At 41.0% G+C, this 24,795-nt stretch overlaps 1 protein-coding gene across 3 annotated transcripts; it reads right to left on the reverse strand.

The window, feature by feature from the left end:
• Positions 1–183: 183 nt before the first annotated feature.
• arhgap17b (Rho GTPase activating protein 17b) lies at positions 184–23,767 on the reverse strand. Of its 3 annotated transcripts, XM_069143740.1 has the most exons (21): positions 23,386–23,766; positions 18,961–19,000; positions 12,056–12,160; positions 11,330–11,406; positions 10,770–10,881; positions 10,494–10,570; positions 10,253–10,355; positions 9,764–9,832; positions 9,527–9,608; positions 8,899–9,026; positions 8,182–8,293; positions 8,010–8,091; positions 7,721–7,801; positions 7,095–7,208; positions 6,897–6,988; positions 5,430–5,565; positions 4,330–4,614; positions 3,609–3,730; positions 3,111–3,524; positions 1,997–2,048; positions 1,324–1,412 (listed from the first exon to the last, which is right to left on the reverse strand). In XM_069143740.1, the coding sequence occupies exons 1-20, from the start codon at positions 23,436–23,438 to the stop codon at positions 2,041–2,043; spliced, it is 2,292 nt and encodes a 763-aa protein (XP_068999841.1). In that variant the 5' UTR covers positions 23,439–23,766; the 3' UTR covers positions 1,324–1,412; positions 1,997–2,040. The 3 variants fall into 3 exon arrangements, with proteins under 3 accessions (XP_068999840.1, XP_068999842.1, XP_068999841.1); XM_069143739.1 differs by lacking the exon at positions 1,997–2,048 and having other exon boundaries at positions 184–1,412; positions 23,386–23,767; XM_069143741.1 differs by lacking the exons at positions 1,997–2,048; positions 4,330–4,614 and having other exon boundaries at positions 184–1,412; positions 23,386–23,764.
• Positions 23,768–24,795: the final 1,028 nt, after the last annotated feature.

Below are 24,795 nucleotides of genomic sequence, written 5' to 3' on the forward strand. Positions count from 1 at the left end.
TTATGGCAAAATATTGCTAAATGACATGAAAATGAAAAAAAAAAAGCTAAAACACTGTTTAACATTTTAACAATCTTTAATTATCAAGAGTAATGATGCATTGTATGATGCATTATGTGCAGAAAAAACACCATATAAATGCTGAGAAATAATAATTAAAAAAAAATACCCTTACAAGGCAAAGCTTGTGAAATTATACACAAAGACATTTTTATTTGGTTGTGTTTTGGTCATTGCTTTGAGTTTGAGATCAGTTACAACAGCTATAATCTTTTTGGTAAGAAAAAAAAAAATCTCTTTTAATGATAAAATCACTTTTTTGAGCATCAAATTAATTTTTCAGTTTTGTCAATCAGGTCAGTGGAAATCAAATAAAATTCAGGAGGGAAAACATTTAATTCCAACTCACTAGATTACTAGATATAATGAAGTAAAACTGCCCAAATTACCAAAGAGGGCAGCCTACGTGCTGGGGACACCACTGGAAGACGACTGCACTTTATATTGCACTCTTGCCAAAAATATTTGGTCATTAGCAACCACAACATAAGCCGAACAGCTCTAAATTTGAGCTAAAATTGCTTTGGCCCTTTGGTATGCTGTTGAAGTGTGACACAAAGCCCGTCGAAGCTGGACATCACATTTAGCCAGTTGAAAGTGTTAAATTGGGAAAAAAAAAAAAAAGAACATCATGATAAATAGATAATCATTGGCTTCTTAAAACTCAAATATCTCAACACTGTGCTGCAGAAAAAAAAATACTAATTAAAGAGTCTATGTGGTAAAAACCTGTTGCTAAAACCAGATTTACAGTTTTGTCTCCAAAAGAATTCGTATCATTGAATCTTTAGTATTGACAGCAAGATTTGTTTTTAAAAGGCACAAGAAAGCGTTGCAGCTTAACCAGCACTCTTCGAGTTGAGCTGCTATGTTATTGAGGTTCTATGTTTAATTAGCTTTGTGCCTAGCAAGGCACTGCCTCTGCAGTCCAATTTGAAAATACCCAGCAGTATGTGGAGCGGAAAGAGTTCAGTGTGAAATATTATGGAATAATATAGAAAGTTGACAGCTGGACAGGAGAGCTGTGGTCTGGACCACCACTGTGAGATGAGGTTTCTGGTTTGAGTCTGTGAAAAGGCACCTTTTGTTTTTGGCATCATGTGAGTGGAGCCGTCAAGAGCTGGAATGCACTGGTGCACTTTGGGTTACCTGTCTGAAATTTGATTCTAAACATTCAAATTTGGACCTGCTGCGTGTAGGAGGATCCCTCTCTCTTCACAGAGCAGTGCTCTCTGCCTGCTCTGTGTCTGGGGTGGTGGCAGGCTCGTGACCAGCAGAGCTCTCCCCTTGTTGGTCTGTAATCACCTCGGGGATGATAGCTCTTGCGAACCCCTTCAGGACCAGGCCTCCATCTGCACAGGATAGTTAGAGGGACCAGTCAGCAAACAAGTCAATACACCAAAGCTAAGCTGCATACACACAGTTTCAAACTTGGCAGCACACACACGTGCCACCTTTCCACACTCAGTAAGACACCAAGGATTGCTCTCGAAATTAAATCTGGTCAATTCTGCATATATAATATCAGTTAAGTAACTTTTTTTTTTTAGAGGCGGATGCAGTTATTAAAAGAGTTTCCTTGGTGTGTTAATCTTTAAATGCAACAGAACTTCTAGACAAATCGGTGCAAGAAAAAGAGAACGCACATACAGAATAACAAGTTTGTTTTAGGGGCAGGTTAGTTATCACAGAAAACTGTTAGCAACCAAAAGCCACTGAACCTCAACACTGGGGAATCATGAACATGTGAGTGTTGTTGGAAAGCCGTTAAAGTGCAGCAAAAACACATCCCATTAGACATAACTATTCAGTATACAGTATGCGATCTTACACTAAAAGGAGAAAAAAAAGCCTGCAGGTCTGGTTTCCCCACACAGACTCAAACATGCAACGGACACGAAAGCAAGCCCAGCACATCAGCCAATCAGGTCCTTACCATTGCCTGCCTTTCAAAGCTCATCTTACAGACAGGCCGGCAGCTCAGACATCTGTAATATTTACACATTTCCTGTCATGCTTCAGATCACCACAGTTCCATTTAGAGTGCGACTATGAGGCAGTGAAACCAAAAGCCGAGGAGCTAAATATAGCAGCGCCCTGAGAGGAAACTGAAATCGCTCAATACTGAAGTGCATACAGTATCAGAAGACGGACAGCGAGTGATTTCAGTCGATGCAACGCCTAAACATCACGGAAGATGACGTGTTCTTCATTACATCTTGAATTGCAAAATCTTTTTATAAAAATGGTTTCAAAAACCCACCTGTACAAACGATAAACTCTTTCACTGTTGAGTATCTTCAGTGGTAGAATGTCACTACTTGACTATTTCAATTTTATGCCTCTTAATACTCCAGAGTAAGTACTCCGCTGTATTTAAGAGGTGTGTGGTCCCGAGTGTATTTGCTCAAGTTCTGTAGTTTGTTTTCCACTTTTTGCTACTTTAAAATTGACATCATTATAATCATCCATGATAATATTGTACTTTGTGCACTTTTATGTAACAGCTGCAGTTACATTGCAATTGCAGATTAATAATACAAAATCTAATTAAAAAAAAAAAATACATGTACAATTATAGGGTAATTCATGTATGAAGGACCTTTTAAGTATTCCACGAATCTGTAATAACAATAATACAGTAATAATTTAATACTATATTTTCATTTCAAAAGTGCATGATGCTCTTACCACTTCTGTATATTTACTAAAGTAGGGTTTTGAACGTGTGACTTTGACTGTACCTTTTTAAATTACAGTGTGGCTAGTTTTTATTTAACTACACCACCACTGACAGTATCGACTGAAGAACCTGCTCTATTTGGAGCTTGATGAAAATTTCCACTAGATAACCGTGATCATTCAGCACACGTGTTGCACACACATACAAACATAGAACAACTTCTTCCAATAATGTTTTTGTTACAGCATAATTACACTAACATATGACTAAGCTTTCTTGATTTCTGCATTTACGATATAAATTTATCATTTTACAAAACAAATATAGAAAAACAGTGTTTGCGAGGCACACGGGACAGACGGTTTACCTGTTATGATCTTGGAGGCCGAGCTGCAGATGCCATTACCGTCGTCATTTGCTGCAGGTTGTGGGGGCGGCGGCATGCTGGGTCGGGGCCGTGGCCTCGGAGCAGGCCTAGAGGGGCGGGGGAGAGACCCAGAGTGGTAGGAAGAGAGCGGGTTGGAGTGCAATCCATCATGAGGCGGAGTGTCAGGAGGGGTGGGGGTCCTAGGGGGAGAGGGCTCTGACTCCCCCTGGGCCTGGTGGGGTTGAGGTGGCTGCGGTGGGGGATGACTCGGGGCATGGATGAGGCCCTCTTTGCTGGGGTGACGGCGGGGTGTGATGGGTGGGTGATGAGGGGAACCGGGGATGTGGGTGTTACTGAGCTGCGAGGCGAAGGGGCTGGCCTGTTTGGGCGGAGCTGGCGCCTGCTTCTTGGTGCCTTCAGAAGAGAACATAATTACTCAGTGTAATTTACAATATTACCGTTATTAAATAATCACAATAGAAATGTACATTCTCTCACCTCTGCGGACCGTGTGGGGACTCGGTCCTCTAGATCCGCCCTGAGTGTGTGGGGTTCCTACTGTAAGATGGACTGAACCATTCCTCTGGGGCGGGGGGGTGGACATCAGCTCACGGGCTGGGCTGTAGAAATACAACAGGTTCAAAATGTTAAACCATTTACGTGCCATCTGCTCTCTACATTCAATGACCAGGTGCTACACCGGTGAAAGAATCCATGCATAGTATACAAAACAAACTGCACGTCTTTCCATTCATTGATGAAGGTTATCACGTGAAGAACAACAAGAACAGGGACGAGGATGCAAAATCAAGAGACTGAACAAGTGTTCTGTAATGTGTTGCATGCAAACTCAGATAATGCCACACAGTAATCAAACACCCAGACAAACACGCTGACAAGCAGGCAGGGAGGAAGGAGAATATGTCATTAAAAATAGGAACATTTTGTCAATCATCACAAGCAGAGGAGAGGGAACAAAGCATAACATGATCTTCACTGCATCACGTTCTGTATTAATGAAGCCAAATCGAAAGCGAGACATTATAGACATTGTTATTCCCATGATTTTCTGTTTTATGAATTTCAGTATGGGAACCGTAAACTCAAATTAAAAAAAAATTAAACACACGACAAACATAAAGGGTGGGCGAGCTCCGGATTGGCTGATTGGCTGCGAGCAGACGGTGGAGTATTGTTGCTACCTCAGCTCGCTCCTTACCTGCTCTCCTCTGCGCCGAGCTGGGTTACAACCTGAGGCTGCACTGTGGCTACCTGGACCCCACCACCCAGACCACCAACACCACCAATACCAGCACCACTCAGGCCAGGCAGCTCAGCCTCTGCAGCCAGGGACCAAGCCTGGGGCTGCGGCTCAAGCTGGGTAGGACCCCCGGCTTCCAGAGGGGGCAATGGGGTTTGGAAGGTAGGTGAGGTTAGCTGTGACTGCTTTCTATTTACAGTGGTGGCTCTGCGTGGAATGGGCTCCGGCTGTTTGTTAACAGTGCTAGGAAGGGGGAGAGGGGAGAGAGTTCAGGAGAGCAAACCACACGCCATCAGACAGAGTGAAGGAGCAAGAGACAGAGAGAGAGACAAAAAATAAAACCAGCGAGAGCAGTGAGAAATGTTGCGAGAGACAGAAAGAGACGCGACTTCCTGAGTTCAGCGAAACCAGTTCAGAAAGAACCCAAAGAGGACATCAGACCACGTGACAGTGACCTTTTGAACAGACCAACTTTGAACTGCAATGCCACTGCAGGGACAGAGGAAACAGATGCCACACCATCCAGACAAAATGCAACACAGGAAGCCCACACAAAACATAAAACCAGCAACCTAGAGTGAGACCTAGGCTTTAATTGGAAATTAAGGAGATAACACAAGAGTACACAACAGTAGCACAAGAGAAATAAAACTGGACAAAATGGTGTCCCAACATTGCTGAAAATGATTTGTGTTCCATAAAGATATCTGAAAGAAAACGACTTTTTCATCATGTTCTGTACCATCCTTGAAGAAAACATAACTGATTAGCTTGTGATGAAATTACCTCGACATAAAACAAATGTGGTGCACAAATAACACAAGACATTATTCCCTTCTTTTACTTATTAATAACTGGATTCATGGGACTAAGGCACAGCTTTGAAGTCTGGACTGGGCAGATCTTCAGTGGGCGTTTCAGTGACTGTGATGGACTCGTCGGCCACTACATAAAGGGCCGACACAGCTGGGCCCCGTGACTCCTGCCTGCTCAGTGTCTTGGGACGGGACGGGAGGGTGAGGGGCAGGCTGAGGCTGAGGTTGGGGCGAGACAGGTACCTGTCTTTACGGGGGGTGTGACTGTCCCCGTCCTGCCCCAGGCTGCCGGGGCGTTTCCTGTCCAGGCCAGGTTCGGGGTCTGGGGTGGCTGGATGGGTGGGCATAGCGAACATGCCTGAAACGTTGAAGTCCACCTCTGGAGCAAGGAGGAGAAGCAGATAGATAAGAAATGGTGAAGATTATAATTGTACAAGCTGGAGCCTATCCCCTGCTGACTGCCCCCCCCCCCCCACACACACACACACTATAAACATTATACTTGCAGACGTCAACATGATAACATTGTCATTGTGACTACAATGTCCTTGAATGGTAATGTGCTCAAAGCACCGTCATGCCTGAGCACAGCCCGAGAGCAGCCAGCGTGGGTCTCGACTCTTGCCCTCGGATTTCTCTGGACACGGGTCTATGGTGTCATTCCTGCGATGCCGTTTTGTTTCGTACCCTGCCCGTCGTCATGACCTCATTGGAGCGTTTCAGAATCCGAGTGTCGAATTTTACTGACTTGCCGATTTGGCCACTTTTCTTAGATTTTTGTGCTTCTAATGTGGGTTAGTCCGCTATGTAGTTAAATGGTTTTCTTTCAGTTTATCGTTGATATTGCCGAGTTTGTTGTTACGCAGCCCTTCAGACAAAGTTAATTCAGGTGGCTGTGTTTTATTTATTAAAAATGCATTCTCATAATCATTTCATATTTATATTTCACATACAGCGCTTGTTAGTAAGAGTAGAACGCATTTCTTCTCCTACTTAAAAGACCAAAGACCAAGATGCGCGATGGGGAGTCTGCACAGGGTGTTTTTGGGTGCCAGGCTGATTTGCTCTGTGCAGCTTGACTCCATCAAAAATACTACTAAATACGAAATACACTCGCCACGTATTTTCAGTGGAGTGGAGATCTGCCTCTGGGCTGTTTCTGAAATGCATCGTTGGGCTCCTGGTGGAATAGTATTGTCTAAAGTGGCTCCGATCAGCTTTAGCAGCCGTGTCGCAGCTGCAACAAAATGTAGCCGGAAGCAGTGGAATGCAGCTGTTTGAATTGTTGATATGGTCTACGGTCTGTCTCTTCTCTGTCTCTGTGACTTTTACGTCCTTCATTGACTTCCAGCATTTCTCCAAATGCCCACTGGCAACCTACAGAGGATGATCCTGAGCTTATGTATTATATATGTTGTCAGAGAAAGAGCAATCAGGAGAGCAGAGGAAGAAGGACCTTTTTTCTTTAGACAAGACCAAAGACCAAACATCCCAAATCAATGTTCTCCAAATATTTCTGTTACAGCTGCATTCAATGGACATTGATACAACAGCACACTGTCTATGTTTAGACAGTTATCATCAGAAATATGCATGCCAAACAACGTGCAGAGTACATTACCAATAATGCATTTTCTTTTCAGTTCTACTGAATTAGTTAAGATGGAGAGAAGAAGTGTTGTTACAAATACAACAGGCAGAGATGTTTACCTTCAGGGAAGAACCAATCAGCATGCTGGATAATGGGCTCAATGATGGCCACGACATGGACAGAGGTAGCTGCAGCCATCTCTGCCAGCGTCCTGAGTACGAACAAAGAAATGCAGACAAGGTTAGCTTAATCATCTCTGCTCGTTCTGGTTACAAGAAAAACATAAAGATGAGGTGAACAGTGTAAAAGATGCTCACCCTTCAGTTTTTGCCCAGAGCAGGTTGGGTCCCAGGACTATGGCAACGTTGCTGGGAGTCATTTTATTGACGTCACTGTCCTGAGCCAGTTTAGACAGGAACTTCACCAGATACCTGCAACAGAGACTCAAACTGCTTTAGAACCTCCATAAAAATGCTGTTGTTGTTGTTTAACACTTGTTAACAAAAATGTTTAGGCAGTGGCTCTCAATCTTTAGGCCTCTGACCCCTTCAAGCAAAAATAATGAGCTTGATGTGGACGTGACCTCCAGGTGCTTTAACCAGCGTGACCTTTACTTGAAGGATCGTTAGATGCAGGTTACTAAAAGTATTTCACAAAGAAAACAAATCACCCTTTCTCTTTAATTATCTTTGACCCCTCATATTTATCTTGGAAACGCTTGTGGGGTCATGACCCCCACTTTTGGGGAAGTTAGTGCTCTAATGAGATGTTCCATAAGGCATCAAAATGCCTTATCTATATCTATTTAACAATTTGTTAAACGCTGTATTAATTGTATTAATCAAAGTGAGAAATGGAACATAAATAAACTCTTAAGAGCTTTATATACAACATGTACAGAATAGAATACAGGAGAGTAAAACCGAGGTGAAGATGCTCATACCTGAGGTTGGCTTTGTGAGTCTTTGGCAAACGGTCACATGTCACCCATAAGGCCTGAAGCCTCTTGTCAGGGTCAGACACACTGAAACCACACACACACACACACACACACACACACACACACACACACACACACACAGATACATTTGCCTGTTACATGACTACAAGAAAACAGACAACTTCAGGTGTGTGTTTAAAGTTTATTAGCTCTGTGTTGGTAACCATGTTCTTTTTTGTTCTTTTTTTTTTTTTTTTACAGGATATTAAGAGACGTGTACGTGCTGACTTACTTGCAGGCCTGTAACCACTCGTCGTACAGGCCAAAAGTCATTAAAGGTTCAGGAAGTTCCCGGAGGTAGGACTTCAGGGCTCCTGTGTATGAAGAAAAAAAACAAAATGCTCTGAGAAAACGATCTGAAGCAGATGGTATCACTTTAAATGGATTTGTAGAGGAGGTTGTACCAGCGACTGCGTGGGGATCAGAGTAGAACTCCTCGAGCTGCGAGGTGGAGCAGTCCAGCGCTGCTTTTAGCTTCTTCAGTTTGGAAGCTCCAGCTGCTATTCTGAAGAGACCCTGAAAGGAAGATATGGAGAGAGTGAGTACATATCAGTACAAGGGACCGATTTGCATCCTCAAACTAAAGAAGTGAGTCCGGGTCAGTAGCAGGAAAGGAGAAGTAAAGTAAACCATCCACTAAATGTTTGAGAATGTTATAAGAGGATTTTGCTTTCTTACTAACAGAGATGTGTTTCTTTCAGGATGAGCACCAAACAGACAAAGAGCCTTGTGTCCGTTCATGAAAATGTCTTAGGTCGGACTCAACGGAGAGTCTAGTCAGATTGTTAAATTTAAAGAGTGCAACAGCGAACATGCTAATGGTTAACAGATGCCTGCCTGCACACGCACACACGCACACACACACACACACACACACACACACACTTCTTATTCCCGCAGGCCCAAGACTAGCTGACCACAAGTTGGCCACAGCTGTTTCCAGATTGTACATGCCATCATTTGTAGAGAGCAGTCCACATGACCCACATCTCCTTCCAGCTCAAACAGAGAGGAGCGGGAAAGTTTTATGACTACAAATTCATGTCCAAATTCTGCTCAATTAACCCTCAACTTTGCCCTACTTTAGCGATGTATCTCCTTCTCTATCAGTACATCCATACCTCCTCCCTCATGCCAGTCTCCAGCAGCATCATGACGCAGGCCTCCAAGGGTAGAGCGATCTCACGGTTACTCCTCTTCAGGTGCTCCTCCAGCGCCGTGCCGAACGCCGGCTTCTCCATCCAGGAGTCTAGGTGAGAGGAGCATCATCCCTGTCCTCTCAGTTTTTATCTCTATGTCATGTCTGTCAACCATTCTTCTTTAGTTCTGTATCTAACAGCAAATATTCCTACATTTCAAAATGTTCAGCTTGAAAATCAACGTTGTAAGAACTACTTTTCTTCTGTCTTTGTCAGACTTTCACTTTACATCCTTCTGCTCAGATGTCACTGTGATACTTTCTTTGTTAAGCACATGCATGCACACAAAAAAGAACCACAAACTGCTGGCTATTGCTTTTTGGTACCTCCACACTGCTCTAGGTTTCAGTAAATAAACATCCACAGTGTGAAATGTTCTGCTTCTTTTGAGAAAGCTGCATTATAATTTACACTGTCGACCAGTATAACAGCAGCTCAGAGTCATTTCTGGGTTTTACAATACAACTGTACCACAAGGAAAAATGCACAGGTTGTGTTTTTATATTGTTTGCATATTTAATAAATGTCTTTTTTATGTTCTGTTGTTTACCTTGCTGTATTTGGATGGTTGGTATAGCTGCCTCCAGAGCAACCAGAGACCTCCTGTGGTAGTCTGCCTGGGCCTCTAATAACTAGTATGAACACACAAACATAAACACAGATCACGTATACAAAACTCTGGCATATATGAAGCAGGTATTAAGACTGTTATAGAAGATCGGACCATATTTGCATCACATTTCCATTTTAGTTCCAAACCATTACCACTAAACCGAGGTGTTCTCACCATGACATAGTAGCGTGCGTAGTCTCCCTCTTTGGAAGCAAAGTTATACATGTCCGCAGAGAGCTGGTCCTGTGAGATGAAAAAACATATTTTTCCATACTTGGCAAGCCTGACGGCAACCTTAAACCCTCTGCTGGGCTTTACCAATAAACTCTTCATTAAGACACAGATGAACTCCAGATGACAAAGCAATGACCTTTAATTACATGGTCCTAATAATGTGTATAGGTATGTTTGTCCTGATCCAATCCTGTTACAGGGCTCCCTTTGTTCAGCCTGTTCATTAGATATGATCCCGACCTTATACAGAGGCCCTGACCAGAATGTACAGCTATTAGTTTAGACATGCCTCCATTAAATTCTGTATATACAGCATACATAAACCACTGGGATTGTTATAGCACCATTATGTCATACCACTATACAGTCTGTTTTGAGTGGTAAATCTAAAAACTCTGCACTGACGGAGAGATTTAAAACAAAATCTACCTTGCATATTTCTACTTTATTGAGCGCTTCGTCCATCTCGTCTTTGAGAGAATCGACCTTAGCTGCCATGGCCATGTTGTTGGACTTTGTTGCCTGGTACCACCTGCAGGCCGAGAAATTATTTAGACACTTAGGTATGTCTACAGTAAGCACACAAAGTGTGAGATCCATGGTAACAGTCACACTTGTTCTCAAAATCCTAAAAGTGCAGAAAAGTATTTAGACTTAAATCCAAATGCACCTTGTCTTTGCTGAATCATAGTCGAGGACCAGTTTGGCGAGTTGCTTCCTCTGTTTTAGTATGTTGGGAATCTCCACCTGCGAGAGAAACAGTGAGGATCATTAAAAATGCACGAGTACACATACAGTAACTTTCCTGTAAGAACATTTCTGTCAATGTGAATTATAAAGAACAAAAAACCATGAATCCCACTCAAACTATTTAAAATAGATAAGTCCTACACAACAAATACCAAAATGTACAACCTAAATAAAGAAATTGCAATTCGATTTTTACCTCTGCCACCTGGTTGAGAGGATCCAGAATGTCTCTCTCGAGCTGCATTTCATGCTGCATCAGTTCAGTGGCTAACCTGCTTTCTGCCTCCCCACACACATCCATCATCTTGCTGCTCGCACACACGCACGCACGCACACACACAGAGAGGAATAATGGCAAATATGACAGTTATCACTACTTTTCTCACAATTACTAACATTTTCTAGTAAATATAACACAAAGAGACACATGAAAATCTGAATCAGAATCAGCTTTATTGGCCAAGTATGTTAATACACACAAGGAATTTGACTCCGGTTGTAAGTTGTTCTCTCAGTGTGCAAAAACAAAAACAGACAGACAAAAATAGACATATAAAACATAAATAGATATATATATACAGCCAAGAAAGAAAGAAACAAATATAGACATATATACACCGAAACAATGAGTTCCCCTGTTATCATGATTGTAATCATATTCCATGTTTAACTTCAATTATTAGGATCAATGTGATTCCATTTCATTCTAAATGTTAAATGATGCTTAAATTAGTCGTGTATGTAATAAATTTTCACCCAATCAGACTTTCGTCTCCGAGCTGACCGCCTCCCTCCTGCATGGTCTGGGACAGAGCTGTCAGAGGCAGCTTTTTCTGCAAGAATACCAGAAAATAAACATTAATCTTATTGAAAAAAACGGTGTTTTTTTCTGATTTGGATCCGATTCAACTTTGGTTCACAAAAAGGCTAAAAGACAACACAACGATCAACATCTAAGACGGAGTCGGACAAAATTTTCCTTAACTACCATGAGCTGCTGGCTTATTTATATAACTTTAACAATTTATTCCATGTGTCAAACAATGCGCTGTCCAGATGATTTAGGTTGAAAATTAATGAAATGTATGACAAAGTAATGTGACAGTGATTCCCTCTGAGTTTTGTCAGTTTTATTGGCCATGTGGGCTGGATTTGCTGCTCAGGGATAGTGAAGCTGGCAGGAGGCCAAAGCTGAATATTTTTCTCCTGAGTCTCGCTCGTATCTATGTGTTATATAAGAAAAGATGCTACGTGTTCACAGCACAAGATAGCAGGTCCTTGCTAGCACTTACCGCACAGCTGTGTCACAGTGATTCACCATTATTTCATTTGTGTAGGAGTTATACGCTACAGAGAGCAAAAATGTGACAAGTTGCTAAGATGATGATGAAATTGGGTTATGACTGGCCAGTTCAAAGTTCAGCTGCTGAGAGGAAGAACGAAGGAGAGAGTAAAAGCAGAGGGTGATACAGTGCTTCTTACATGTCTCTTCTCTGTGTCTGTGCCCAGCTGACCCTGCAGACATGTCACGAGCCTCTTGTGCGTGTTGTGTGACACCAAACGTACCAGCTCCATCCGCCTCTCGATCTGCGTATGCACATAACACACAAAAGTGCATTGTTATAACATCAGTTCAAACAAAACCTGCCTGGTGTAGGAAGAGTCCAGATGACTGATATAAACCGGGATAAAGGAAATAGTGTAACAGCAGTTTCATCCTCTCAACACACACATCTTCCCGTTCAACAGAAACAACGCAGGTGAGGCCTACAAATCAAAACACAGATGCTGCACGAGCACACATGCATCTCCAAAATTTCCATTCTGCTCTTGTTATTGAAAGGTGATGGAGGATGTAGGCGCTGTTTGTGTAGCTCGGTACAACAGGTAGTGCTAACAGCCAGATGGAAGGAGTCGGTGGTGATAAGTACCACAGACTGGATTACGATCTTTACTGAGAACAGGGAAAGCTTTTGGTCGTGAGATATGAAGAGACACGATCAAGGAAGATGGATGAACCGTTCGGAACGCAGGCCTGATCTACTGATTATACTTGATGAGCAGGTATTATAAGCACCTCACTGGTGGTTTTGCATGTATAACCTCTTAACTGCACACTTTGCAGTACACTTCACAGCACCACAGCCTGTTTTTCCAGAGCAGAATATACACTGAAACTGGCTCCAAATACAGAAAACACAGTTAAAGACAGAAAGGCTGAAGGATTTCCTGCAGATATGTGGAATATTATCTGAATCATGTGATCAAACAAACAACTAATTACTTTTTTTAAGTCATTTTCCAAAACCACGTGGGCTAATCTACTCGTAACTTCACAAGTCACCAAGGCAACAACAAACATTGTTTTCTTAATGCTGCACGTGTTGTCAAATTGGTGAAAATGTTTCCTTGTGTTCAGTCTGTTTTCACATGTTTTCTAAGCTTACAGTGCGTCTAGATCTAAAGGTTCACTTTACTTTTCCCCAAATTTAAAATGTGAATAACATCGACTGTACCTCACAGCAGGAACTGATTGCTGTACGGGAGTTTATGCAAATTAAAGTATAAACAATAAGTTGTGTATTTTCATGAACACATAAACTGAATTTGTTTGTGACCGATACTTAAACTGCTTAACAAGATCAGTATCTACTATTTCAGCAATGCTTTAAATAGCTTAACCTGTACAATTACAATTTTGTCATTAATTTTACTTGACTTACTTACATGAGTTACACTTTCTGGAAAGTCAGTTTAGAAAAGGTTCATGGATAAAATAAGAAAAGTGCAGAGTTTTTGGACAGTACAAAACAAATTCAAAAACCATCAAATCACTTAAAGCTTCCATATTGCAATATATTAATTGATTTGCCATAATATAACAAGAGATATAGATTCCCATCTATATCTCTTGTTATATTAACAGTATGACAGAATCTCTGTTGGTCTCATGGTCTAAAAACAGAATATATGATATAACTGAGCTCTGCAGTCCAGCACCAGAGATTTTACTTTAGAATTTTTGAACCTTTGATGACGTGTGGAAATTATAATGACTTGGCTTTAGGATAATTGTGGCAATTGTGTATACATGTAAAACTATTGTGATAATACAACAGATCATTTACAAACGATGTACTATATATTAAATGACCACTGCAGCAATAAGTGACACAGTTAGCAGATCCGTAATGAAAAACGCTAAAAGTTAAAATTGAATTTTGCAGTTTTTTGAATGGAAAATCTTGTCATTTGGTATCTAATTTTGTGCTCCCAAATGTCAGCTTTTCCTTGAACGCACCACGACCAAGAGTTTCCAATCCCTGCTCATAATTTCATGACCATGTCACATTAACATCTCCAGTTTCAATCCTCCTTCCATAGATATTAAAATGAAGTGAAGGCAGTGGGTTTACAAGGTCTAATGATTACGCTTTGGAAAATGGTCAGCAGTAATGTAAAGTAAAATATGTATATTTAATTTGCGTACAACATCACTAATATGGTCAAAATGTAGAAAATGTAGAAAAAAGGAAAAGTGTGTATTAGTTTTCAAAAAATGAAGGTATTTGAATGAGATATTTATAAACACCATGAATTTAAATCACTTACGTTCTGTCTTTACAAGTTGTGATGTGCTGATTTTGAACACATGTAGCTGCCTGTCGTAAGTATTGACTTCCTCTTCCTGTTTCAGTGTAAACATCCAGCTGCACAACTACATCTGAGGGCCTTTTATTTGTCGTCTGATCCCATCTTTCTTCCTTTACTTTTATCCTCACTAATTCACTGCTCCCTTTACGCCGTCAGATTCCCTCTCAGACAGTTTTCCTCCTCCCTCTTTCCTGCAGCGGTTGTGCCATGCCAGACCACAGCTGGACTTGGCTTCCTCGCATGGATCCAATTGATTTGTTCGCCATTCAGCTGATCCGCCGCTCTGATTAATGCATGGAAGCCTAACTCTATCTGGTGACGGCTCGATTGAAACCAGACTTCCAACACTTGATGCCAAGACGGGAAGAAAGAAGCCCGAGCGACTGCAGCGTGGGCGGCACGGTGGACGCTCGGTAATAACATTGTCTGGGTCGATAAAAAGGTTTTGTTTTTTGTTTTTTTGTGAGAGTACACCAAAAGGACACACGCTAAATACACAAATCATCATGTACTGAATCACAGATTCTTTTGCATAATCCACATCTAAAATAATTCAAAGTTTAAATAGCCTTTCATTTCTGTGCTTGTCTTTATGTGATTGATGTACATTTAACAGAGTTTGTGCCTCCCAACACATTCAATTCACAGGGTTGAACAGATGATTAACACTTTTTCCTATTTCAAACAAAGATGGCAGCAGGAAATTACTTATTATTATATGAGGATGTTTCTTACCTTCATTTCATTTTTTTTTTTTTATTTTTTTTTTTATATTTTCACAAAAAGAGCAAGGACGTGAGTCTGTTTTGACTTCACACTATTGGGATATTTTCCAAATGCTTCGAGAGGAAACACCTTCAGAAAAGCAGGAAGTGCAGTCAAACAAGTCTCAGGGTTTTTCAAAGATTGCCAGCTAATTGTTATTCTGAAAATCTGATTTGTATGTCTGTGTATCAAACATAACATAATAACTAATAACATAAGTCCAATGATCTTCAGCCTTCAGTTAGTCTGCAGGATTTACTGTGCTCACAAGAGATAATTTCCTCTGAGAGAAGCTCAATTAAGGAAACAGAGTCTTGCGCACACACAAGCCCACACACACTTTGACCATTAGCAGAACAGAGACGATCCCTTCCACCCTCCCGTTACAAAGCTGTCCAAAGGTTTACAGGCCAGTTATTGCCAGCATTTTTTTTTTTGCAGAAAGCAATGAAAACAGTGAGCAGAGCAACCTGACCTGGCGCAGAAAAAAATATGGAACATTTAGTGAGTCACAGAGGAACCGGGCGGGTGGATACAGTTTTGTTTTTTTGGCTTGGAGCTGCTTCAGCTGACTGAGTCGCTGGTTAACTGACGGCTGGCTCACTGGCAGATGACTAGCTGGCTGACCTTGTTGGCAGGACGGTTAACTGCCTGACTAGCTGATGACAGAGCAGAAACACGATCCAAATGTAGTCCAAAGAGTCATGTTTGTTTAAAGGACTAGTTTCACATTTTCTGCGAGGGTGAAAAGATTGCTACCTCTCGGCTTCGCTGAGCAGAGAGACTGGAGACAGGAGTAAACAACTACATCTGTCTGAAGGTGACAGACTCTGCCCTCCAACTCTAATGTGTCATCTAGTCACATTTTCTCTGTTGTGATAAATGAAGTCAGGCCTTTACATCGCACTGTGCTCACATACAATTTATTTTTAATACAGCTAAGCTGTGCTTATTTACATATTTTCAGTTTCTGTTGCGAGACGACAACACGAGTATGAAAAAAAAATGACTGAAACAAAGCTCATCTATTCCAGCGGTCACTTCTAAGCTGCTGCTCTGCACTGCTAAAAATTCGGATTTTATCATCACAATGTGGTCTGAGAAAAATCCCCAAACACATAATTTACAGACAATGGCTGTGCTGCATTTTAGGCTTTATTTACATGTACAATTATCACTCAGTGAGAAAGTCAGAAGTGATAGAAAATCCTTGTTATTTTTCCTCTCATATAGCACACAGCTTTCATCAGCAATAAAGGTCAAAACAATTCAATAAAATTGTTTTGGTGGAGCAACCAATTCAGATATGCGAGTGATACTTGGCAACACCATTTGCACATACGCACCTCAATCCCAAATCAATAAAACTAAAAGTTGTCATAACCTGTCGTTAAAAAAAAAAAAAAAAAAAAAAAAAAAAAAAAAAATTCTTACACTTAAACAAACAAGGTATAAAGTTTAACTTTAGAGAGGATGGTGGATAGACAGAATTAAAGTCATTTCCCCCTTTTCAAATTTATGCTAAGATAACTATCTGCTAACTCTTGCTGGTGTACAGACATGAGAGAGGTGTCAATCCCAACTCACACTCAACAAGTTTTGTTTGGCTCAGACACCTGCTTAACATACAGCATGACATACATAGTCCAGTGTCTCCCACAATAACGGTCCATCTTATCCTCACTTGTATTCGAGTACTGAGATATGGGACTAGTTCCAGTCTGACTCTCGCCAGTGTTAGACCCACCAGGCAGAAAAATGTAATCCAGTCTGACAGTCTCCTCAACTCTCCCACCGAGGCGGGACGTGTCCAAACAAGATAAATGCCTTACCCAATGCAAAAGACTATGGAAAAATGGAAAAGACTACTACAGCACCACAGAAATCATCGAGTCAAATTTCAAGTTGGACTGTTCATAGAAGGGGGCTGTAGCAGCTTGTGGAGAGGGGGATAGGAAAAATCATTCTTTCTCTGCTCATGTTTTTTAAAAAAAAAAGAGGGGGGAAAAAAAAAACATCTCCAGGCAGCGTGATTAAATTACAACGCTGATACGGATTCACTGGTCTGTGAATCAGGAAACTGGAAGCTGAACATTGCACAGAGATGACTGTAATCAGGCAGCAGATCTTTAAAACTATGCACGCGCCATACATCCTGACCGACGTCTTTTTGTCACAGATTCTGACAGGCAACCTGAAGCTGAAGGGCCAAAAGACATCCTGACAATCACATTCCTCACCGAGAGCCGGAGCTTCAGGAATGTCCAACGCAGCACAAAGCTCGGGTCATTCGTGACCAAAGACGAGAAAACGCATTCAGTGGAAGGGTTGGGTCAGTGTGCGCTCTGTGCTTCATGGACAATGGTCGAAATTGAACTATTAGTACTGTTCAAGAGAAAAGCTGTTTGAGTTAGATGCAGCAAAACAAGCGTCTGTGTATTTATTCATATTCAATAAGGAATATTGATTTTCCTCTGCACTAAGTGTTTGTGTTGCATGTGTGTAAAGCACACAAGGTTCATAGTTCACCACTGCACGCCATAAAACTTTGACTTCCACGACTGAATGAGGATTGTTGAAAGCTTTTCCCTTCCTTCCTTCACCTTCCTCCCACAAAAGCTCCTTTCTTCTCTGAAACATGCTCTGTCTCTCTCAGTTTCTGTCATATTTATCCTCCACATTCTATTCCTAAGTGATCTCACAGTTTTACCAGCAAGGGTGTTCCCATCCCCCAACACTCACACTCACACTCACACACACACACACACACACACACACACACACACACACACACACACGTGCAGTGTGATTTCCAGATAACAGAACATTGCCAGAGTTTGCCTTGAGTAGAAAACCAGGAGACACTTGAGCTGGTGAGGCATTACTGAATGAAAAACTACCCAGTGGTGTTTTAATGCCCAGCAGTTGTACTCCAGCAGAGCTGCAGAGAGACTTGGCATCAACAAGCTGCTCCAGCATGATGGCTTTAACAGAGCATTCGAGGGGAACTTCGAAGTCCTCTGATAACTTCCGCATTTTACTCTTCCAGAAAAAGAGATCTAAACGAGCTGGTTTAACATGCACACACATCAGTTTAAAATAAGATGGTGTTGGGGCAGAGAACAGGACATAACACCCTTCATGTGTCACAGACACTATATCACTAACACGAACCAATAAACATTTTATAAACTCTCTTGCAGGCAACGTATTAGCGGCAACAATACATGGTTAATTTCATACAAAATCGCAGTGTGACATTAAAATGTTCTTACTTTTTCTACTTTGGTGGAAAAAATTGGTGTAAACAGTCTTTTCTCGTTGCCCCTTTCCAAATACATTCAGCTGACGACCACATAGACAAAGAAAATCTTCAAATCATTATGTTTGAGAATTTGGGGCCCAGAAATATTAAGCATGTTACTTGAAATGATTATCAAAATTGACTGCCAGCGAACTGACTGTTGATCGATGTAAAGTATAAATACTAAGCTCTACAAACCGTCTGTAAAAAGCAAAAGTCTGACCCTATTAAATGTCCCATTTCACCAACACATTAGTTCACGACAAACCCACACGTACAAAATAAATGTGCTGAAAGTTGCTTTCAGTTTTATGTCACAAAGTGAAGTGAGATTTGTGAATGCAAAGACGGTTAACAGAAGAAAAGCTTTTTAAGCACTCGGCAGTCGAAATGCAAGGACTGGAAAAAGAACACCGACAATCTGACAACAAAACTCACGGGTCCGTTTTTAAGAATAACCGAGATTTAGTATTCCTTCAACAACACATACTGTTGTGTGTGTTTTTTAACCAAATGTTGAGCTAAAATGTTTCTTTACAACCCAGAAATGGCATGACCATTCAGTGTCATCCCAGAATACTGTCAACACCGTGACACCGGATACGATCAACGTCTGACGATTGATGTGCATGGACCTTAAATGAAAGGAGAAAGTGATATTTACCTGTAGGAGGTCATCGCTCAGCACCTCGGTTTTCTCAGCTCTGCGGGGAGAAACACAAAAGGACATATGTGACAATGGCAACAGTCATGTTGCTGTTAACCTGTGCACTTATATTTATGTATATGGGTGTATGTACGGCATTTATTGCCATATTTTTTTTTTTTTGTACTATTATTGATTGCCGTCCGTGACCCAAATTGCTGTACAAAAACAGGTTTTGCGCAGACTAAAGCAGACCAGCTCAACCTCTCTGCAGCTTACACTGTGTGAACCTGTAGCAAATTACACAGTCCAAAAGATGCTCAAATCCACAATAAAACAATATGACGCATGTATCGGGAAGAATATGAGAATATATTGTGAATTACTGGCCACTATTTGTGCCAACACATTCAACATGTTTACAGAAATGCCATGTTGAACCTGTTGGGATTCCTCCACCCTGTACAAAAAAACACACTTCCTGTTGTGTCATCTGAACCTTCTTTGTTATGGCAACAGAGGAAGGTGTGCGTGTTTGTGTAGAGCAGGGTGGGAGTTGCCAAGTGGCTTGTTGATGCCTAAAACACACCAAACACACTGCACATTGTAGCAGAGTCTGCGGAAAATATCACGGTGACATCACTCCAAAACCCTTAGGAAACGCTAACAAAATGACCTCCAAAACGTCCGAACCATTACACACATTCGCTTCTTTATGCGACCTCGGGCTCCCTCTGGAAAAGAGGGCAGTCGCAGCTCGGCGGTTCTTGGGTTTTGAATCTTGCGAGATCAACAAACGGAGGTCATCACGCACCCTATCAATATCTAACAAACCCACCGACGCACACGCGCATTATGTCTCCGCACACAAATCCCCGAGGCCCACACTATAGATCTGAATCTCGCAGGGATCAATTAGCCCTCTCCCACGCAGGAGTTGTTACCTAATGCTGTTGTAAGACTCCAAAATAAGATCTTCATGTTACACCCTCCACATGCAGCGCAGGCTTAACTCACTCATGCCTGAAATATCCTCACTGATAAATGAAATGATGAAAACGCCTCAGGCTGACATCTGCCGTCTCCGGCTCGGACCATGAGCGCAGATTTTAATTCAGCAGGTCAGATATTTGAGTTGCCAGCAGATGTTTTGAAATCTCTGCAAAAGCTGAAAATCAATGATAAGTCATGGGAGTCTTGTTTTTTGGTGGTTTTTTTTTTATGATTTTAAAAACAGTTTTCAGTAGGAGCTGATCAATAACTCTGCTTTTGGACACTCAGTATAAGTACAGGTCAAACTTACTGTAGTGACGTTATCAGTATCAGGCCTGGGCATCAAAGCTTAATTTTGATGACACTTTTTTTGGTATTAACCAAAAACTCAATGTCTGTTGCACCAACTATAATAAAGGGTCACGAATCAAACGCTTAAAGAGCTGAAACAATTTTTCAATAAACTCCAAAGTAAGCAGCGACTACTCTGATGATCATTTAATCGTGCAAATATTTTTTTTTTTTTTTTTTTTATTTTATATCACAAATGTACTGGTGCAAGTTTCTTAAATGAAAGTATTTTTTTAGTTTTCTGTAGTTTTTCAAATTGAAAATGTCTATATTTTTTATCGTTGGTCAGAAAAAAACACGACATTTTTGAGATGTCTTTTATGAGATCTGTTGAAATTGAATTTTCTGCAGAGATGCCAGCACTTAGTCAACATCAAAGTCGGGTTGGATTCGTGGTCTTGTGCACTTATTCTTTGATCACACACACTGGCGTTTCAGATTTCACATGAAATTTTGCTAATTTTAGGCTACTTTATCAAAGCCTTGTGTGTTTAGACTGCTCTGCTTTTTTGTTTTGTCTAAGTTCTGGTTTTGCTTCTCATAGAAATGTGCTTAAAAAAATTTTTGTTAAGATATTGTTACCAAAAACCCAGGTACTGTTTCAGCATTGGTACCAAAAATTCATAAACAATAAAAGCTCTCCTGAGCCGACTGTGTACCGTGGCTTCTTGATTTCTACGATTTCTTTAGCATCATGTCCTGCACACCAAAGGATTTTCTTCCCTTAGCAGATTAAAATGAACTTAAAACAGAAAATACAAAAATGCATACAAATAAATCAGTGTCATGTAGAAATAGAGCAAATAAGCCATTTGTTTTAGATATACGATCTGCAGACATGAATACCTGCACACTGAGCTGCATGATCACGTTACACATTAGGCTTTATTGGCTCACTTTGTCTCTGAAGGAAAAAGCCACATGAGCAATCTTTAGGTTCTTATCAATACTGAATTAGCATTGATTTGACTGGAGTACAGCTCGACTCTGGCCGGCAGCTATTGTTCCAAGAATAGACTCCCACAATGCTGGAGCCCAGACTCTGGAAGAAAACTTCACAGAAAGCAGAAGAAGAAAAAGTACAACATGCACAAATCGAGTGTGTGCAGTGCACAGACTTTTAACTATTAAGCCTGTATGAAAACCGATCAATGACACGCAATCCAAAAATATAAAAAATCTGTTCAAATTCATGTATTATCGGACGCCCCACTGTCTAAGTTTTGGTCAAATGTGTACGTTTATCCTCCAGAGTGCGCCACAGATTGACTGACATTGCTCCCTTGATTTCTTTTATCACATTGTCACATGTAAAACCAACTGCTTCCTCTTATTAATCTCATGCAAATCGAATTGGCTTCCTCTTTGTTATAAAAACCACCCCTCTGTGGCTGTGTGACGTCCCCCGGCCCTCTGCTGTGTTTGTCCCCAGTCAACAACCATGGAAATGCTTAGTCCACAAAAAAACCCTGTGTGCCTGGCCCTTCCTGTGCCAAACAGAAAACCACAAATCATCACAAACTGGGTGAAACACAGATTCACATGCTGTGTGAACCAGATTGTCTCTGTCACAAATCAGGTGATAAGTCTGTGTAGTGTATTTGTTGGCAACATATTAATCATTGATTTGAAAGTTCATGAGACAATGACACACATAACAGAAAGCCTTGGACGTGGTGGAAAATAGACCCGTGTGAACTTATGTTTACGTAAAATATCAATCATAAAGTTAGAAGGTCTCATCTGCACCGTTATAATTATGGTTAATTACATGTAATCAAAGCTATATTTAATTCAAATGACTGGAACAAACATTGAATCTGACCGTGATTCGACCTTAGAGGTTGTTTCTTACGATCCCTAACTGGACAGCTTTATCAAATCTTTTATCAAAACACACTAATCTCATCCATTTATTTTCTAACTCCCATTTTCTTTTAGGCAAGCAGTGAAACAAAAGTAATCCAGAGAGGCCGTGTGTGAGCCAACAAACTTTGCCAATCAGTAAGTCAGCTGTCATTCAGCTCTGTTGAGTTTTACAGCTCTTACACAACATGTGGAGCAATGTATGTGAGGAATCCAAGGCCAGTGCCCACAAGTCCTTTTAAAGGAACATTATCAGCCCCCCCCCATATCTGTGGATTGATTGATTCATTAATACAGTAACAACTGGAGACGTTGTGTGACTGCTGATGAAAGGATGAGGCTGGAGAGGTCTGCTGGGACCGAGACTACGGGACAGGATGGTTTACGGATTATTGCCTGTATCATCATACATCAGGAAACATGCGTTTGTGCACACGTCTACAACTGGAGAAACACCATCTTGGTCGTGTGTAGTCAAAGGTGGGGCCCATGTTATTAAAGAGGAGCTGGGGGGAGAGAGCGGTGGGCTCATGATTGCTGTCTACAGGCACCGAGTAAATTAAATTCCTATAATAGAAGCTAATGCAATTAACCAATTAACTACTGTGACAGTAAATAAATAGTTTGTCTCAAATAATTGGAATAATAAATGCTACGACTTCCTGCTTTTCTCAGTTGTGTATCAATACATATATGTTCAAGAGTAAACAATCAATTCAGCTAAAAACTAGTTGACAGATGATTCAATTATAATTTAGAAAAAAAAAAAAAAAAAGCTTTAGCTGAAGACTTAAATCTAATGACAGTTACTGCTCGCACAGACACTTCTAAGTCTTGAGATAATAGGAGAGTTTAAAAGTTATTTTTCATAATGAGAGAAAATACTCAGTTAAAACACATCTGGAACATCATTCAACTCCCTGCAGTGTTAAGGGAAAAAAAAAAAAAAAAAAAAATCATGTAGATGAAAGTCCTTGTGACATATGGGGAAGTTTAGTGTCGTGTTGACGTTATTTTACTGCAAACTGATGATTTACTTTCCGAAAAACTTAATCAACTGTCCAGGTATTTTTTTTATTTATTTTTTTTTTTTTAAAAGAGAAAACCGTGGCCCAGCCCTTCCGACACCGCCCACAACAAGAAGACAGATGACACTAAATAGAAACAACATACGGTTGGCCTGTTCTGTAATATCAGCTCGCAACAGTGCTGTTGTCAAACTAAAACACCCACCTTCCAACAGTCTGGTTGGCGAGCTGCTTCATGCGATTGAACTGCTTCTTCATGTCTGCGCGTCTCTCTCGGCGTCTCCAACAAGTCTGGAAAAGTTATAACGGCACCACCGATCCAAAGAAAAGTTGCGCTACGTCGCAGCCATTGTGGCAGAAAGAGGGCTGCACACTCCGACCACTTTTATATCACTACAGCTGAAACGCTACTCCTGACCGAACCCGTTGTCATCCGCCGCGGCTTGTCAGACGCCTCAGACGAGCAGAGAAGTCAGAGGGAACAAAACCCCGACCGGCCCCCGGGTCCACATTTGGTCCCCGGCGTCAAGACGCGTCTGTGAGACCGACTGCTCTCAAGAACAACCAGTGTGGTAGGAAGAAGGAAGTGCCTTTACTTCCCGACTGTAAGAAGCATGGCCCGGGGGTGACATGTGATACCTTGGCACCAAAAAAAAAGAAAAGAAAAGAAAAAAAAAAAACCCTCTCAGACTTAGCTATTGGTCCGTCATGGCCATAGGCTTCTACATGAAATGGCTAAACGCTTTAAAAAAAAAAAAAAAAAAAAAAAAAAAAATCACATCAAAGTTTTTACTTTCTCTAATTAGCCTATCTTAAAGTAAACAACTGCCTACTAATAGTAAATGCGGAAATGTGAAAAAAAAAATATATATATATAACAAATTAGGCTACACTGACTACGTGTCTCCAGAAAGCTGTTTTAAGCACGTTGGAGCCTATAATAAAAAAATAAAAAAAAATTGTAACCAACAAAGCAGCAACAATGACTCCGTGAATACTGATCCGGGGTCAGTCTGGATCGCATCAGCCGTAGGGTCTCTGACTCCCTGACTGATTGGAGATCAGTTGGTTACCCAACTCCACGCTGTTGCGCGGAGATCTGCTGCCACCTTGTGTCCGCTGCTCGTTGATGACGGATTCTGCTCACCAGTTTCTTTCTTCGCTGAACTGAATCATTTTATCATCAGGATAATGAAGACACCAACAAAGCCTTCTTCACTCTTCACAGCCTCGTCTCCGGGCAGAATTGTTTTCTTTTTTTAATATTTCATTTTTTATTTTTTTATTTTTTTTTACAGTATTAATGACTACTCATACAGGCTACCTTTGTTTGTTGTTTTGGTTTTAAATCGGTTTTTTGTGTGTGTGTGTGTGTCTTTAGTAAACTTTTATTTTGTGTTTTTGATGGTCTAACTTGTTTTAAATCTGTCGAGTGTGTTTTAATTCTGTCTGAAGTTGTGCAGCTCTTTGGTCAAAGTATGTTGTTTTATTAATAAACTGACTGGACTTTTATCTGCCGAAGTTATCTTATTTCCACAACTATAATTTGTATACTGCAGATGGACAGATTTTTTTGTTTTTTTGTAGAGTCTTTTAAGTACTTTAAAAGACTACG

This window comes from Embiotoca jacksoni, unplaced genomic scaffold, assembly GCF_022577435.1.
Source record: "Embiotoca jacksoni isolate LCO1_2020_lvr unplaced genomic scaffold, fEmbJac1.0.p SCAF_113, whole genome shotgun sequence".
Taxonomy (NCBI): Eukaryota; Metazoa; Chordata; class Actinopteri; family Embiotocidae; genus Embiotoca; species Embiotoca jacksoni.

What these genes read in the sequence shown, in the direction of transcription:
- arhgap17b (XM_069143739.1), bottom strand. Translation starts at nt 23,438, where the DNA reads ATGAAGAAGCAGTTCAATCGCATGAAGCAGCTCGCCAACCAGACTGTT. An exon ending in CAGACACAGAGAAGAGACAT is followed by an intron (nt 11,407 to 12,055) that starts GTAAGAAGCACT and finishes GTATTCTTGCAG; the next exon opens with AAAAAGCTGCCTCTGACAGC. An exon ending in GGCCTCCAAGATCATAACAG is followed by an intron (nt 1,413 to 3,110) that starts GTAAACCGTCTG and finishes TATCCTGTGCAG; the next exon opens with ATGGAGGCCTGGTCCTGAAG.